At 48.3% G+C, this 14,522-nt stretch overlaps 7 protein-coding genes across 7 annotated transcripts; 2 read left to right on the plus strand and 5 right to left on the minus strand.

The window, feature by feature from the left end:
• Positions 1-886: 886 nt before the first annotated feature.
• On the minus strand, positions 887-1,720 carry FPOAC1_001811 (uncharacterized protein; the record flags this gene model as incomplete). The annotated part of the gene is made up of 1 exon (XM_044846400.1): positions 887-1,720. One exon carries the CDS (start codon positions 1,718-1,720, stop codon positions 887-889), a length of 834 nt encoding a protein of 277 aa, XP_044712316.1.
• A 1,391-nt stretch (positions 1,721-3,111) lies between these two features.
• FPOAC1_001812 (uncharacterized protein) lies at positions 3,112-3,681 on the minus strand (the record flags this gene model as incomplete). The annotated part of the gene is made up of 2 exons (XM_044846401.1): positions 3,112-3,118; positions 3,281-3,681. The coding sequence occupies 2 exons, from the start codon at positions 3,679-3,681 to the stop codon at positions 3,112-3,114; spliced, it is 408 nt and encodes a 135-aa protein (XP_044712317.1).
• Positions 3,682-4,118: 437 nt separating this feature from the next.
• Positions 4,119-4,782, minus strand: FPOAC1_001813 (uncharacterized protein; the record flags this gene model as incomplete). The annotated part of the gene is made up of 2 exons (XM_044846402.1): positions 4,119-4,535; positions 4,597-4,782. 2 exons carry the CDS (start codon positions 4,780-4,782, stop codon positions 4,119-4,121), a joined length of 603 nt encoding a protein of 200 aa, XP_044712318.1.
• Positions 4,783-5,337: 555 nt separating this feature from the next.
• FPOAC1_001814 (uncharacterized protein) lies at positions 5,338-6,416 on the plus strand (the record flags this gene model as incomplete). The annotated part of the gene is made up of 2 exons (XM_044846403.1): positions 5,338-5,358; positions 5,409-6,416. 2 exons carry the CDS (start codon positions 5,338-5,340, stop codon positions 6,414-6,416), a joined length of 1,029 nt encoding a protein of 342 aa, XP_044712319.1.
• Positions 6,417-7,916: 1,500 nt separating this feature from the next.
• Positions 7,917-8,987, plus strand: FPOAC1_001815 (uncharacterized protein; the record flags this gene model as incomplete). The annotated part of the gene is made up of 1 exon (XM_044846404.1): positions 7,917-8,987. The coding sequence occupies one exon, from the start codon at positions 7,917-7,919 to the stop codon at positions 8,985-8,987; it is 1,071 nt and encodes a 356-aa protein (XP_044712320.1).
• Positions 8,988-9,125: 138 nt separating this feature from the next.
• Positions 9,126-10,421, minus strand: FPOAC1_001816 (uncharacterized protein; the record flags this gene model as incomplete). Its single annotated transcript, XM_044846405.1, has 2 exons — positions 9,126-9,881; positions 9,933-10,421. The coding sequence occupies 2 exons, from the start codon at positions 10,419-10,421 to the stop codon at positions 9,126-9,128; spliced, it is 1,245 nt and encodes a 414-aa protein (XP_044712321.1).
• A 673-nt stretch (positions 10,422-11,094) lies between these two features.
• Positions 11,095-13,404, minus strand: MUS23 (Double-strand break repair protein mus-23; the record flags this gene model as incomplete). The annotated part of the gene is made up of 4 exons (XM_044846406.1): positions 11,095-12,017; positions 12,065-13,157; positions 13,210-13,337; positions 13,389-13,404. The coding sequence occupies 4 exons, from the start codon at positions 13,402-13,404 to the stop codon at positions 11,095-11,097; spliced, it is 2,160 nt and encodes a 719-aa protein (XP_044712322.1).
• Positions 13,405-14,522: the final 1,118 nt, after the last annotated feature.

The following is a 14,522-nucleotide window of genomic DNA, read 5'->3' on the forward strand; positions in this document are numbered from 1 at the left end:
TCTCTTCCTATGAGCTACCTGCGCCGCACCTGTTGTCGAACGACAGCTGCAACAGCCACACGTCATGATGGGGATGGGCAGCGCGGGATGGTGTGGCGAGAGCTGTTATATGACGTTATAAACAGCTCCTCAATGCATGGATTAGGCGCGCAACAGGCATACAAGAGGAGAGCTCAAGCTGTACAGGCAGGCAAGCCACAAGGATGAGGCTGCTTGTTTGATGCTATCCCTGGTCTAGACTGTCCCGACGATAATGAGGAACGGTTGGGAAAAACAGGCTTGCGGGGCAGAGGATGCCACACTTGATGCAGAAAATGCAGACGATCTTGCACATTCATGGTTTGGATCGAGATGAGAAAACTGGACTGAGCTGGGGTTGTGGCAGATGGGAAATGTGGTTGCGTGGACTTCACGTGTAGCGGAGCAGATAGTGTACTATGGTGACAGGTTCTAACTGCCAGAAAGGCAGGTGAAAGCAAAAGGTACACGATGAGTGTATGTAAGTCCCAGTGAACGAATGAATGATGAACGAACATGAACTAGATAAATCTAGCGTAAATGCAAACCAACGGGGAGGGGTTACCCTATGAGGTTTACGTATTCCGAGGTGTGGAGGGGGTGTTTGGGAATAGGATTGAAGGAGTGAAAGTGAGGAGTGAAGAGTGAAGAACAGGTATGTAAGAAGAAAGCTGATGTACTGTACGCACTTGCACTCATACAAATAGATACATATGATTCATAAGTATGTAAGTCCATGATTTGGTGGACTGCGTTGCTTCTGGGCTGGCCAGGTCTTGGCTTACTGACTTACATAGTCACTTACATGGATATAGGCTGGACAATTGTGAAACGCACCAAAAAAAAATGTACGTAGGCACTGACTGCACTATCGATTATCGCTACTAACTTCTGCTACTGCTGTCTCAGTTGTCTGGCTGCCGCTGCTCTTGGTCTCGCGCATCATTCTACTGTTAAAGACAGTGGGGATCTTGATAGTGAGCTGAATACCATCATATGTCGACTTGACATCCAGGAACAGCTCGTCAGGCCTCGGTGGCTTGGGAGCACCATTGTTAGTGTCTGCGGTGCCGGTACTTCCACCATTACCATTACCCTGGCCCTGTTGACCTTGACCCTGCTTTTGATCGCTTTTGGACCTCTCGGAGACTTTGTCGGCTCCGTCTTTTATCGGCTTATCGAGTTTGCCAATCTTGTTTCCCTGGTCATCGTAGATGAAGCCTTCATCATCGACTTTGAGTCCTCCAGAGGCCAAGGGTTTGAGTTTTGGTGGCTCTGGCTCGATATAGTTGTCGCATACTTGGCCAGCCACTTCGCCGTCCTCGTCGAGAACTTGTCCGTCAGCCGTGACTGGTCGCCCTACCATGGAAGGAAGGTCGCCTTGGACTCGACCGAGGACGGTGCCGTCCCAGTCTAGGATGTTGCCGAACTCGTCGACGTATTTGCCATCGAGACCAGCCGCGAGTTTCTGAAGATCCATTTCTTGATTTTGTGACTGTGGAATCTGCTGCTGCTGCTGCTGGTCTGTGTTGGTGCCACTGCTGGTAGTATCCGAGACTGGCTTTATCCTGGGGATGCGGATCTCTGGGTTCTCAACTTTTGGCTCAGAGGTTCGTCCGTTGCGGACTGGGACATTGACCTCGTAAGTGCTGTGCGTAGGATCGCCATCAGGGGTGGAGGATGAGGATGAATGGTTGGACATTGCGGCTATTATTCCTTGGTGTAAACGGTATGTGGTCCTTGTGGCAACTTTTGCGGCTGTTGCTGATCCTGGCTGGGACTGATCCTGGATCTCCTCCCAGGCTGGGGGGGTCTGGGTCTAAGAGAAATATGGCTGGAGGTATGGCGATGGCAGAGAGTGTGTGAGTGAGAGAGAGGGAGTGAGAGAAGAAGCAGAGTCACCGCCACTGCCACTACTGCTCAAGATGCCAAAAAGGGCTGCTGCTATGTGCTGTGAGTGTGGCTCGAGCTATGGTTTGTGCGGGGACATGACGACAGATAAGATACATAAACTTGGAAACCCGACCTCGTTTAGCTTACCTACAGATTCGACTACAGCAGAGCCTAACTAAGTGTTTATGTAGCTTAGCTAGGGGAGGCTAGTCCAACTGACAGGACCCAGCCCGAGGAGAAAAGAGAGGGGAACAATCTCTAACTAGGGGTCGTTCGGGGAACCTCTGCCATTCTTCTATGCAGCAACCCCCCCTGAAGGTCACGCAAGAGTGACGATGTTATTAGCATGTAGTTGTTACAGAGAATAGAGCCGCATTAAATGGAAAATACTACGGTACAGTAACTAACAGGATAATCTCTGATCGTCATCGCTCATCGCGATGGCGGGAACGTCGGAGGGGGGTTTAAGACACTAGCAGGGATATAAACAAGATGAGACAGGACACATTGAACCCTGGCAACTGTACAAATGGAGCTTCTGATTGGTGGAACCAAGTCCAAACCTAGTCCCTGTTCTTTTCTCTCGCAATGTTCTTTTGTGTCTAGAGCAAGCTTTGGTGCCAGTCTAACTACATAATCACTCCAAGCTTGGTTCCTGGTGCTGGAACATATGAAACAAGAACTAGAGTAAAAGAAAACTAAACTTGATGAGGATGGTGACGGTGGCTTGCGTGGCATTTCTCCTTGATTTGTTTTGTGGCTTGCTTCTGATCCTTGGCAGTCTTGATTTCTTGGATGTGTCTTTTTGAGTTTCGGGATATAACGTTGGAACCGGTTCCGTCTAACCTTGCTAAGTTTAGAACATCATGTCATGTCGTTGTCATGTCCTCTCACCATGGAGACATGATATGATACTTTTCGTCATTCTTTAACCACTTGTTGTTTAGTTGTACACTCGCGAACAATGAATGATATAAGAGATTGTACTAGTATGGTAGTATCCGTATTGTATTGTGTTTGTTCCATCTCCCAGAGAAATATATATATAAAAGACCATCATTATTTAATAAAAACACCATGTTGCGCCGCCATTTGTTGATCGAGCTGTTGTGCGAACAGTAGCTAACATAACATTACATGGGTACCATCATGACATGAACAAGAACGATAAGCAGCCAGCCAGCAAGACAGACCAGCTTCTTAGTTTCTGCACAGCGCAAAGCAATTATTAGCCTCTGCATCAAGATATTCATCGCGGCGATTTTATCCCGTTCTGGAGATTTGCAAGCCAAGTAAGATACAACGGCCACAGACTTTTTTTGGAGGGGAATAGAAGAGGGGGATGAAAAGGGAAGAGACATATACGTACAGCAGAGAGAGCTCAAGATCACCGTGAATACGAGCCTTGAGTTGAATCTCAATATCGAGGTTGAGATCTAGACGAAGTCGAAGAGTGTCCTTGCCGGCATCACCACCGCCGCCGCCACCCTGCTGCTGGCCGCCTGTGAGACCTCCAAGGCCTCCCGTAACGCCGCCCAGGGTGTTGCTCACGCCGTCTGTGACACCGCCGACTGTGTTGCCGAGGTCGCCGGCCAGAGGAAGTTGGTCAAGAGGTCCTGAACCACCACCGCCTCCTTGCTGCTGCTGCTGAGTGCCTTGGCGGCGAGACTTGCTGCTCTTCTTCTTGCTGCGGCGCTCTCGTCGGGGAGCTTCCTCGCTGGACATGGTCTGTTCGTCAGAGTCGACGCGGTCCTTTTCCATAGAAGACATGATGATTGATGGATGGAATAAAAGAGTCGCTGGCTAGTTGGTTGTCAAGTGCAAAGATGTAGTGTGTGTATTAGTTGATGTTTGTATGAATGCAGGTAAAGTTGATGATTTCTCACTAAGAAGAACTGAGTCTAGAAATCAAGGTAGCCAAGGTGATATAAGTTTGAGCTACTCTTTCACTCCAAAACCTCATAACAGGATTTGGACCCCCATGAGGTCATGATCGAGATGGTAAATCCAGTCAGATACCCTTGCTCAAGGTAACCCACTTTAACATGACCATGACTGACCTTGCAGCCCTCCTCCAACTTTGGGCTTACAGTGCAATGCATTACAATGGGCAGCCCCCCGGACTTGGAAACCCCAGCCATTTGTTTGTAGTTGACGTCTCTGTTATTACCGGTAATTGTACTGTACTGGGGAATATCTCCTGTAAATCATTTCTTAACATAGCTGCTCTCCATGCCAAGTTGTGGTCTTCTTCGAAGTCTCACTGGCTGGCATCTCTCCTCATCATCTATTTCGTCCTCGATATCACCCTCCGGGTCCCAGTAGACAGACCATTTACCATCATCGTCTCGCACCGCCACAAACGAATCATGGTCGCCCTTTAGAGTCAGGAATTTCTCATCTGCTGTCCATCCCCAAGGTCCTATGACGTGGTCGATGGTGTCCTTCTTGCCCCCAAATGTCACGGCGTGCGTGTCCTTGTCGACAAAGATCCAGTTGAGCGCTGGAGGGTCGTCAGACACCATACTCACCAGCCCCAGATGGCCTTCTTCACTTGGATACTTGAAGAACCATCCTAGGAATCTGTAGCCTTGAACTGGTGCGTCTGAAAGGTTGAGATACATCTAATATCATGAGTATCGCAACACAGAGAGGGAAGATAATGATAATGAGTGAGTGGCTCACCTTTTTGTCAACCAAAACTCCTTGTCCAACTTCTTCTATCTTTCCATTCTGCCGTAGCATAAATGTGAGATGGAACTTTTCCTGTTCCTTGCTCATGCTCTCATTCTGTCTCTTTTGCGCACTCACTGCGTTACCAACGCCTGTAACGGTTGGGATAGCCGCGATGGCGAGTAATCCGATAACCATGGTATTGGTTCTTGTTCTTGTTCTTGTTTTCCTTTTCTTGGATAATTAGGTGAAGGATGATGAAGACTCACTCAGTCACTGCATGACTTGAGTCCACTTTGTAGAATCAGGACCCAGTTTCCATTTACACCAGCCACACGATAAATGCATGATCCCTGTAACTATCCCACCACACCTTCAATCCATTCTGAGGGAGTGACAACGTCATATCGCCAGGGTTTGCATACCATTTTTTACGTCACCTTGACCTGTATTTGACTTGTTCCAGGTAGCAACTGCCTTACAACCCAGACAAGTAGAAACCGGTTCTTAATGGGTCGAGGTTAGGTTGAGGAACGGGATAGAATGACACTTATTGCGTCAGTCAAGCCTCGTCAACAGGTTTTTTCTATCCGCAACGTCTTAAATCTCAAAAACTATCTCATGCGCAGAACCTTTAGCATAGAAAATTCATTTCATTAATTCAGCAAAACATATCAAGCAAGCCATTGATTGCATTTACTACTCATTCCATCCATACACTAAGCACAACAACAAAGTAAAACATCCATCAACATGTCTACATCATACCAACAAGTAAGTTTATTGTAAGTGAATCCATCGAATCAGGAATTAAATTCCTCTAGGACGAGCAGCAGAAGGACTCTCCCCAGTCCCCTGGACAGAACCAGCAGGACAACAATGACAACAACCCATTTGGTCAGCAGCAGGGCGATGACAACGAACAGCAACAAGGACAAGACCAGAACCAGAACCAGGACGACGACCAGAACCAAGACCAGCAGCAGCAAGGTCAAGATGAGTCTGAGTCCAAGGATGATTCTAACCAGGACGAGTCCAAGCCCGACACGGAGAATGCAAAGGCTGAGACACCCGATGACAAGGAGGAGAAGCCTGAGCAAGCCGAATCTCAAGAGTCAAAGCCCGAGGAGTCCAAGTCTGAAGAGTCAAAGTCTGAAGATAAGCCCGAAGACAAGCCTGAAGATAAGCCTGAGCAGGCCCAGTCGGACGACAAGAAGCCCGAGGATGTGAAGAAGGAAGAAGACGAGGCCGACTCCAAGCCTGAGCAGGCAAAGGCCGAGGCCAGCAACAAGGCCGAAGAAGCCAAGCCCCAGCAGAAGAAGCGACAGCCACCTGTCAAACAAGAGGAGGAGAGCGAGTCTGAGTCCGAAGACGACGATGACGACTTTGATTCTGAGGATGACTCGGAAGATGACTCGGAGGAGGAAGAGGACTCTGAAGACGACGAGTCAGAGTCTGAGGATGAGGAGAATGAGCCCGCTACCCCACCTCAGCAAAAAGAGCCCGCTGGTCGAGGTGGTAGGCGCGGAAACAAAAAGGCCGACGATGTAAGACGTCGACGCCCAGCTTGGCTCGACGAAGAATCTGACGATGAGGGTCGAAAACAGTTATCCGCACGCGAGGAGAAGAACAAGCAGATGCAGCAGCAGCAACGCCAGCAGCAGCAGATGCAACAACAGCAACAACAGCAACAGATGCAGCAGCAGCAACAGCAAGAGAGCGGCGGCGGTGGCAAGAGTGACGCCCTCAGTCTGCATCTGGAGCTCAACCTCGAAATCGAAATCGAACTCAAGGCGAGAATCCATGGTGATCTCACACTGGCACTACTGTAAGTCAACAACTCCTCCCCCTTTCTATCCTACCCTACCCCCAGTTGCGGACCCCTTGTTTTAATTATTGTCCGCCCTTCTCATCTGACAAAGTGCATAGCCAATAGTGACATGTAAATCGCAGGGAAGGAGCATGAGCGAGATGATGCTTTTTGCTGTTATCATTATGATTATCATCCATTGTTTTATATATAATCCGGGCGACGAGACGACGAAATGTGTTTACCCATTCACATATATCTCACACATATATTGAATACCATTTGAGATATATGTTTTGACGGCGTTTGGGCACGAATGAAGTAACGGCTTCTCTCATTTTTCTTTTACTTTTACAATCTTGTGTGTATATGTAGGATTGAAAATAAAGAGTCATTTTTAAGTTTCTTTGTAGTCTTGTGTGATACGTGACACTTGTTCGGGTGAGGACATGATCTAAAATCTATCCGCCTCTTAATAAACTTTCTGTCAAACGATAGTAACCGGGTTAGTTCAGGTGAACGATGTGTCTCAGTTGTAACCCACGCGCTATGGTAAAAACGGGAGCTAGAGAAGGGGTAAGATCGGTCCCGGATCGAGGGAAGATCTTAACGGTTTTTTTATAACTTAGTCTGTCGCTTCGCGGGAGATCTACCAGTGGTTACTCTATACATACTTGGTTAGGTGAGGCTGGTGATGAGACCTGGTCTGTGGTTCCTGTGGCACAAGAAACTTCCATTGTTATGGGTCGTGTTTTGTTTGACTGTTCTAATAAGCGAGCCAAGAGATTTCTTTAGTCGTGCTTAGATGTGATCCAGTTAGTACGTGATATAATTAGTTTACCGTGGCAACGTCAGTCTATATGTTCAATTTCTTGGTTCAGGGTAATCCCACTCAATTGCAATAATTGATCCCGTGGTGGTTTGTGTTTCCTATCGACTTTCAATAATGATGCAATTTTATATTCATTAATCATTTAGAAAATTCAATCCAGACAAGTGTTCGGATTGATTGAGTTTGCCTGTAAGAATACATGACTGGAGGTCAAGATATCTCAGCCATATAAGTTAAAAGACTCAACCGTGTGTAGGTATATCACATACCACCCGGATGTTATTCTTCTTCTATCATCACAACTTTCTTAATTAGTTCTAAAAGAATTCATTATAATTTACAAACCGGACTTATCGGGATTTGCCAATCCCGTCGTCTCGCTCTGGACTTAGTATGTAATCATCACCAAGTCCAATTCTGCTTATAGTAGCGTTTAGGCGGTGGCAGTGACGTATTACAAAGCAAAACACCGAACGTTTCCGAACACGATAGTTTCTCTTTGAGTTGCCTTCTTGCTTACAATATCCAAAATCATATAATAATAAAGCCTTTCGCCCCCCTATTATTTCTTATCACTCATATCTGCCCCATTTTATATACACCTATCTATAATCTATATTCTTGCCATTGGCATAAACCGTAACCATAACTTGTCTAAAGAACCCATCGCCACTTCGCTGCGTTACCAACATGGCCGACTGCGACGATTCTCCCATGTCCGACAACGAGCAGCAGACCTGGCTCACCCTCTCCATTACACATCGAAAAGTAACTTACGAATTATCCTTTCCCGAAGATGCGACCATCACAGACCTTTTCACCGAAATCGAGGCCAGCCTCGACGTACCCGTCGCAAACCAAAAGATCATCGCGCCCAAAACCCCCCTCCTCAAAGCACCCTTCAAGAACCCCGAAATGCCCCTCAAAGACCTGAGAGGCAAGGCTTTGACGCTTATGGGATCACCGGCGGCCGAGGTACAGCAGGTTCAGGATACGGCCGAGCGCGTGGCCCAGCGCAACGCTGCGAGGATGGCACAACGTAGTAAGGCACGACATGCGACGCCCCGTCGAAAACCAGAAACATCACAATATACATTCCTCCAAGTGAGACCACTTCAGGGTCTCCCGAATCCAGAACGCAGCCAGAAGCTCCTCATGCGCCTCAAGGAAGACCCTGGCATCCGCGCCACTATGACAAAGCACAAATTCACCGTCGGAATCCTCACAGAGATGGAACCCCTTTCGAATACGCAGACGACGCATGAGGGCACGAGTCGACTCCTCGGTCTGAACCGCAATAACGGCGAGGCAATCGAACTGCGCCTGCGAACCGATGCGCACGATGGATATCGCGATTACAAGACGATTCGCAAAACATTGTGCCACGAGCTAGCGCACAACGTGCACAGCCCGCATAATAGAGATTTCTGGGATCTGTGTCACCAGATTGAGCGTGAGGTCGATGCTGCGGATTGGAAGTCTGGCGGACACACCATCGGTGAGACGTCGCGGTATACCATCTCTGGGAATGGCGAAAACGACGACGACGAGGATTACCCTGAGGATTTCGGCGGTTGGACAGGTGGTGAGTTTGTGCTAGGCGGTACCAACTCGGGTGGTTCTGCTACTGGACTGAGCAGGAGAGAAGTCCTCGCACAAGCAGCCCTTGAAAGACAGCGGAAGCAAGTTGAGACGGAGCGCAAGGTGTTGGAGGAGCAACGTGGACGACAGACACCACCTGGTGATGAGTCCAAGCAATAATAGCATTCTCTTTATGATTACAAGTGGCGAGGCGTTAGGATAATCATAGATGGACAATAGCATTGGGATCTCATATAGGCGTCATATATATAGCGTTACAATTTGATAACTATTTATTTATACACTATAACCTTTTCATTAGTAAGGCAGAGGATCCAGGCTCAACCCTTCAACACTGAACCGGAATGCATCATTTCGAGAGTAACTTCCCGCAGTATCGAGATCCAAGCGACCTCTGATACAATCGCGGAAATCCACATCAGCAAAGATCAAACCGTCAGAGTCACCCCACTGAGGTCCAGCAATTACATCTCCGAACGGTGACACAATTGATGATCCACCGGGCGAGATGTAGTCGGATTTGTCAAAGGTACTCTCTGATGTCTTCGGAGTAGCGACTTGTGGTCGTGTAGCGGGAGGAGGAGGAGGAGGCCCTTCGCCGTCGTCTTCGCATCCGAGAACAATCTCATTCCCATCCTCGTCAAAGACAGACTTTCTACGACGGCGTTGTCGAGTAGGGGATTTCGGAAGGGCGATTTCAAAACCTTCCTCCGTGAGACACGAGCCACGACGTTCTCTAACGGCGGGACCGTTGCCGTTACCATTCGTCTCAGCGGACGCATCTTTGGGAACGCACATGTTACTGCAGACAACAAAGCAACGACCCTCGACACCGATAGTGCGCGCAAGACTCAGCCAGGCATCGCGAAAGTCAGCTGTCGGGGCAAGATACAGGTTGATGTTTTGAGAGTAGAGACTCTGTCGGAGAAGCGGCATGTAGCTCTCCCAGCAGATGGCAGCGGCGAGATTGATGCGAATACCTCGAATGACGGTCGTTACGGCGCGGAGGGTGCTTGGTGAGCCTTGTGCCCAGATGAGACGTTCAGTGCCGGTCTGGGAAGAGACTATTAGTTCAGAGACACCAAGAAAGTTGAGGTTTCTTACAGGGAGGACTTTGCGACGCTTTCCAAGCATACCCTCCTTAGGGCAAACATATACAACAGAGCAGTACAGGCTACCACCCGCTCTCTCGATACATCCCACGACTACAAAAACACCCGTATCCTTGGCAATGCGCTCCAATTCCTCACGCGAACCATCACCACGAACTTCATCCTCTTCGCCAATTTGCCTCTTGACCCATTTGATGCCTGCGCCGCCGCCAGCTGGTCCCACGGTATCACCCAGGTCAATGGCCTGATCAAAGTAGCGAGCAAACTCGTCGCGACCAGCGGCGCTGCGGTCGCCGATTTTACAGCCGAAATAACTGCCTCGGGGATAACCGCCTATGAAGGCCTCGGGAAGGAGGAGAATGTCAATGTGGGAGGATGCGGCGCGCTGTGCGAGGGAGTCGACGAGGGCTATTGTCTCTGCTGTGGAAGATGCGGTGCCGGGAGAGGCAGTGCCGAGACGGATGTGACCAGATGCCGCCATAGTATATGATAATTATACACAGGGAAAGATAGAGAGTGAAGTTGTGGGTGGGAAGAGCACTTATATATACAAAGTCAGGCTAGACTAACAAGACAACCTAGACAAGACGAGGAGAGTTATGTTATGTTACGATGCAGCAACGAGCGGGGAAGTCAATTCAACTAATCGAGCCATTACTACACAGTCACAGTGCCTTTAAACTTACAGTGTCTCGGCGCCTCTTTTCCATGTCTGGTTTGTAAGATAACTCTTCATTCGAGTACTGTAGTGACAAGTGAGGAGCCGCAGGAGCTAGACCAGCTGGGAAATCTACCCCGCAATCTGCGGCCCGCAGCTCGACTACTAAGAGGTTATACCAGAAAAGTTGACTTCTAAGCTTAGGGGTACAAAAATAAATAGACTAAAAGGTATAGTCTAAATACCATAAGCCAACTTACTAATTTCGTCCCTTATGCTCCTTATGGTCGATTTTTCTGATACCCTAAGGCTCTATAGATATAGCTTCGGCTCCGGCTCCGAAGGTAGAAGCGTTGTCGGAGAACGGGAGTCAGAGAAGGGGCGGACTTAATGTTCTTTTCTTGGTCATTAGAGTATCTATTTGCTCAATTCATCGTATAATAATTGTACTTTTCTGTCTTTTTACAGTCTCATATGGGTATTCGTACAAAGCCGACTATCTTCGCCGAGTACGTGGTGCCGGCGCAGGTGCTGGCTCAAACGCATCATCATCTGAAATCTCATCATCGCTAATCTCAACCGCCTTGCTTTGCGTACCACTCTTTTGTGACTGTGAAAAGTTCAACTTGGTCTGTCGTGTGTTCTTGGCCGCTGGTTTAGCTGCCGTAGTCTTGGCACTGCTCTTGGTCGCAGCAGCTCGTCGTGTCTTTGGGGGTGGCGGAGCTGGTTCATCTTCTGATTCCATTACCACATCCTCCTCTTCCTCTTCCTCGCTATCCTCAAAAACCTTGCGGCCTCGGCCTTTAGGGGGTGCCTTTTTGGCCGGTGCTGCTTTCGCTTTGGTGGTGCGCGCTGCTCGTTTGGCCACCGGCTTTTTGGCAGGTGGCTCGTCTTCGTCCATCAAGTCTTCATCTTCCTGTGCTGCTTTGCCCTTTCCTCGTGCAGCCTTCTTAGCTGGTGCAGGTGCACGCGCGCTTTCGGCCTGCTGGTCATCCTCATATGTCCAAGCATCTGGCTCATCCTCCCAAGCGCCATCAAAATCGCTGTCCCAAGTTGAAGGTCTGGGCTTGAGAACTCTCTTCCTTTCTGTTGGTGCAGTGGGCAAGCCTCTAGCCTGCTGTTGCTCAATTCTTGTGCGATAAATGTCCATGGCACTGTTTAAGTCTTCGTCGTCTGATTCCAGACCCAGCATGGATTTGACTTGACCTGTAAGATGTTCGGATACGAAAAGTTCCATCGCATGCTTGTCATCCTTTGTCACAAACTGGGTTACCGCATCACCAAAGGGTCCTTGAGGTAGAACCTTGAGAGATTGTGCTGATAGAAAGTCTTGCACCAGATTCTCGACCTTGACCATGTCATCAGCACCTTCAAGTGCCTCAAGAGATTCCGTTGGGTTGGCAGCATTTGCCTTGCCTCCTATGATGTGTCAGTTGAGTTTGTAGTTGACCACCATAATGACTTACGAGATACTGTCTTTTTACGGTAAAAGTAAACCACATCATTCGTGTTGGCCACTTTACCGACAAATCGGTTCGAGAATCTTTGGGGGTTCTCAATATCGAATTGACCGCCATCTTGTGCCGTATACTCGACCTTGAGACGGATCAGCGGAAGAGGCCTTTCTTCCAAAGCTTCGTCGTCTGTTTGAATTGACTCCCAGTCTGCATTGGCCTCCTCGATCATTTCTTCAACCACTTCCATCAATCTCCGGGTCACCTCCTGACGGTTGTCCTTCTTTTTGTCCAGACCCTTGAATCGCTTGTCTTGGGCAAGATTGAGTTCTCGGGTGACGAACGGACGCACAGTCTTGAGCGGAATCTTGTCGACCTTGAAGTCTTTGCCTGTCACACTGACAATAGCAACATGTTTTTGAACAGCCTCACCAGGCACAAGAGAAGTCGCAACAGAGGAGCCGGGCTGCATGACGTGAAATCCCGTTTCGGGGTTCTGTGTGGGATCGATCAGACACTCGTGTTCGTGACCCCAGACCACCAAATCGAGCCAATCTGGCAGAACATTCTCAGGGAGATAGGATGTGGCTGTGTGTGCATGATGATTCTGATGAACGGCCAACAGGTTAAACCAATCTCCTATCTGAGCATCTGGTCGGAACCATTTGACTTTATGATCTCGAAATGTTCGAAACATTCTCTCGTCTCGGACATTACTTATTCCAAAGAGGGCCAACTTTGTAAGTCCCTTCTGCAACAGGATCGGCTTGGCCTCGATGTTGTCTGCCTCGGGTACTCGTCCGTAGTAGTTAAGTAGTCCGCTCGCTTGCAACAAGTCTAGTGAACAAAAGTTGCCTTCGCCAGAGGGATCATCGTGGTTTCCATGGATAGAAAAGACAGGAATCGAAATGTTGATATCGGGATCTTCGTAATTGACGTGTGGAAAAGCACCCTCGAACACAGTTGCAGCATCAGAAAGGAACTCGAGCGGGCAAGGTTTCATGCCTAAGCAGTTTTGTCTAAGAGTACGCATGACTTGGTAAAGGGATTTTCGAGAGGGTTTGTTGTCGTGAAAGAGATCACCGGCGAGGAGGACCATATCGACCTAACAAGTCAGAAGTTGCCATGATAGGAATGGATAACTGATAGGTTCGTACATCTTCAGTTCGAGCAAGGTTTAGAACCTCGTCAAAAGTTCTCCAACTGTCGTCCTTGCGGATAGGATCACGCTCCTCGTAGCCGACATGATTATCGGTCGCAACAAGGATGCGGATTGTGTCCGCCTCTGCGGCCGTTAGTAAGAGGAGCTGAGGCTTAAGTCAGATAAGAATCTTACCGCTAAACTCTGGCATTTTTCAGGCGTTGAACGGCTGACAATTCGTGTGACCACCTCCCAAAGCTGTGACTGTTGCAAGGTGCTTTACGCGGTAAGCATGTCTTGATCCAGTGAGACGCGAGTGGCAGCCTAGAAGGTGACGCGACCAGGTGCGAGGTCACGTGCACTTTTCACTCAAATGTTTCCAGCCAAAATATGACGGCTCATCTTTTCTCAGCTGTCAAATGTCGATTGTTCTGGAAAAGCAACCAGAACGCTCTAAAAAAGGCCCGCTGAACGTTGAATGGCAGCGGGATCATGCAGCCAGTTTGACTACTGACTGACTTTAGATGACCACCGCGAGTCAGGTCCAACGTTGAAGTTTAATTAATTATTGAACTCGTACCTGATCAGACATCAGACCATGTTTCCAAGTCTAGCAATGTTCTCGGCCTCGTTCCGTTGTCTTTGTTCTAGCCCTGTCATCCCTACACCCTTGACTATTGCTAGATATAGAGAGGCGAAGGGGCTCGATACGCGAATGCTACAACCCATGACCTTGAGCCTGTCATCAATTAGGACCTTTAGATTACTCTGTTGGAAGCTTGGCTGATGAATAATGAGACCACTGTGATCGTGGAATGTGGAGTGTTCATCAGTTTTAGTCCACTTGCAGCTACCTGATCCTTTGTTCCTCGCTTTCTTGACCATCTAACGTTAAAGTAAATATCCCAGAAACATAGTACACTAATTCTTTCTTTTCTTTTTCTTAAGTCTTTCTGTAACGGTTTATCTGGTTCTTTCACTGTATTTTCTCCAGTGGTGACGCTATCTGTTTACTTCTCCTCTTGTAGTACAACGCATAATAAACATCAGTGCTCATGGCTTGTTGCTTACACCAGCCCATTCTCAGCCTCTCCGTACACCCGAAGCTACTACCTTCCTAGATCAATGCACAAATGCCCAAAAAGGAGTCAAGGACGGAAAGATTATCTGGACATGATCCTTGTCTTTCATCCTGGATAGTACGTCTTTGCCGCACCTAAAGGTTTCTTTTCGGTGTAAAGAGGTGAGAGGAGTAAATCATGAAACACCGATTGGCTTGACCATAAGCTTCATCCTCGATCCCTCTGAGAGTTTCCTCTGACCTATTGC

The sequence above is a fragment of the Fusarium poae genome, chromosome 1 (assembly GCF_019609905.1).
Source record: "Fusarium poae strain DAOMC 252244 chromosome 1, whole genome shotgun sequence".
Classification (NCBI taxonomy): domain Eukaryota; kingdom Fungi; phylum Ascomycota; class Sordariomycetes; order Hypocreales; family Nectriaceae; genus Fusarium; species Fusarium poae.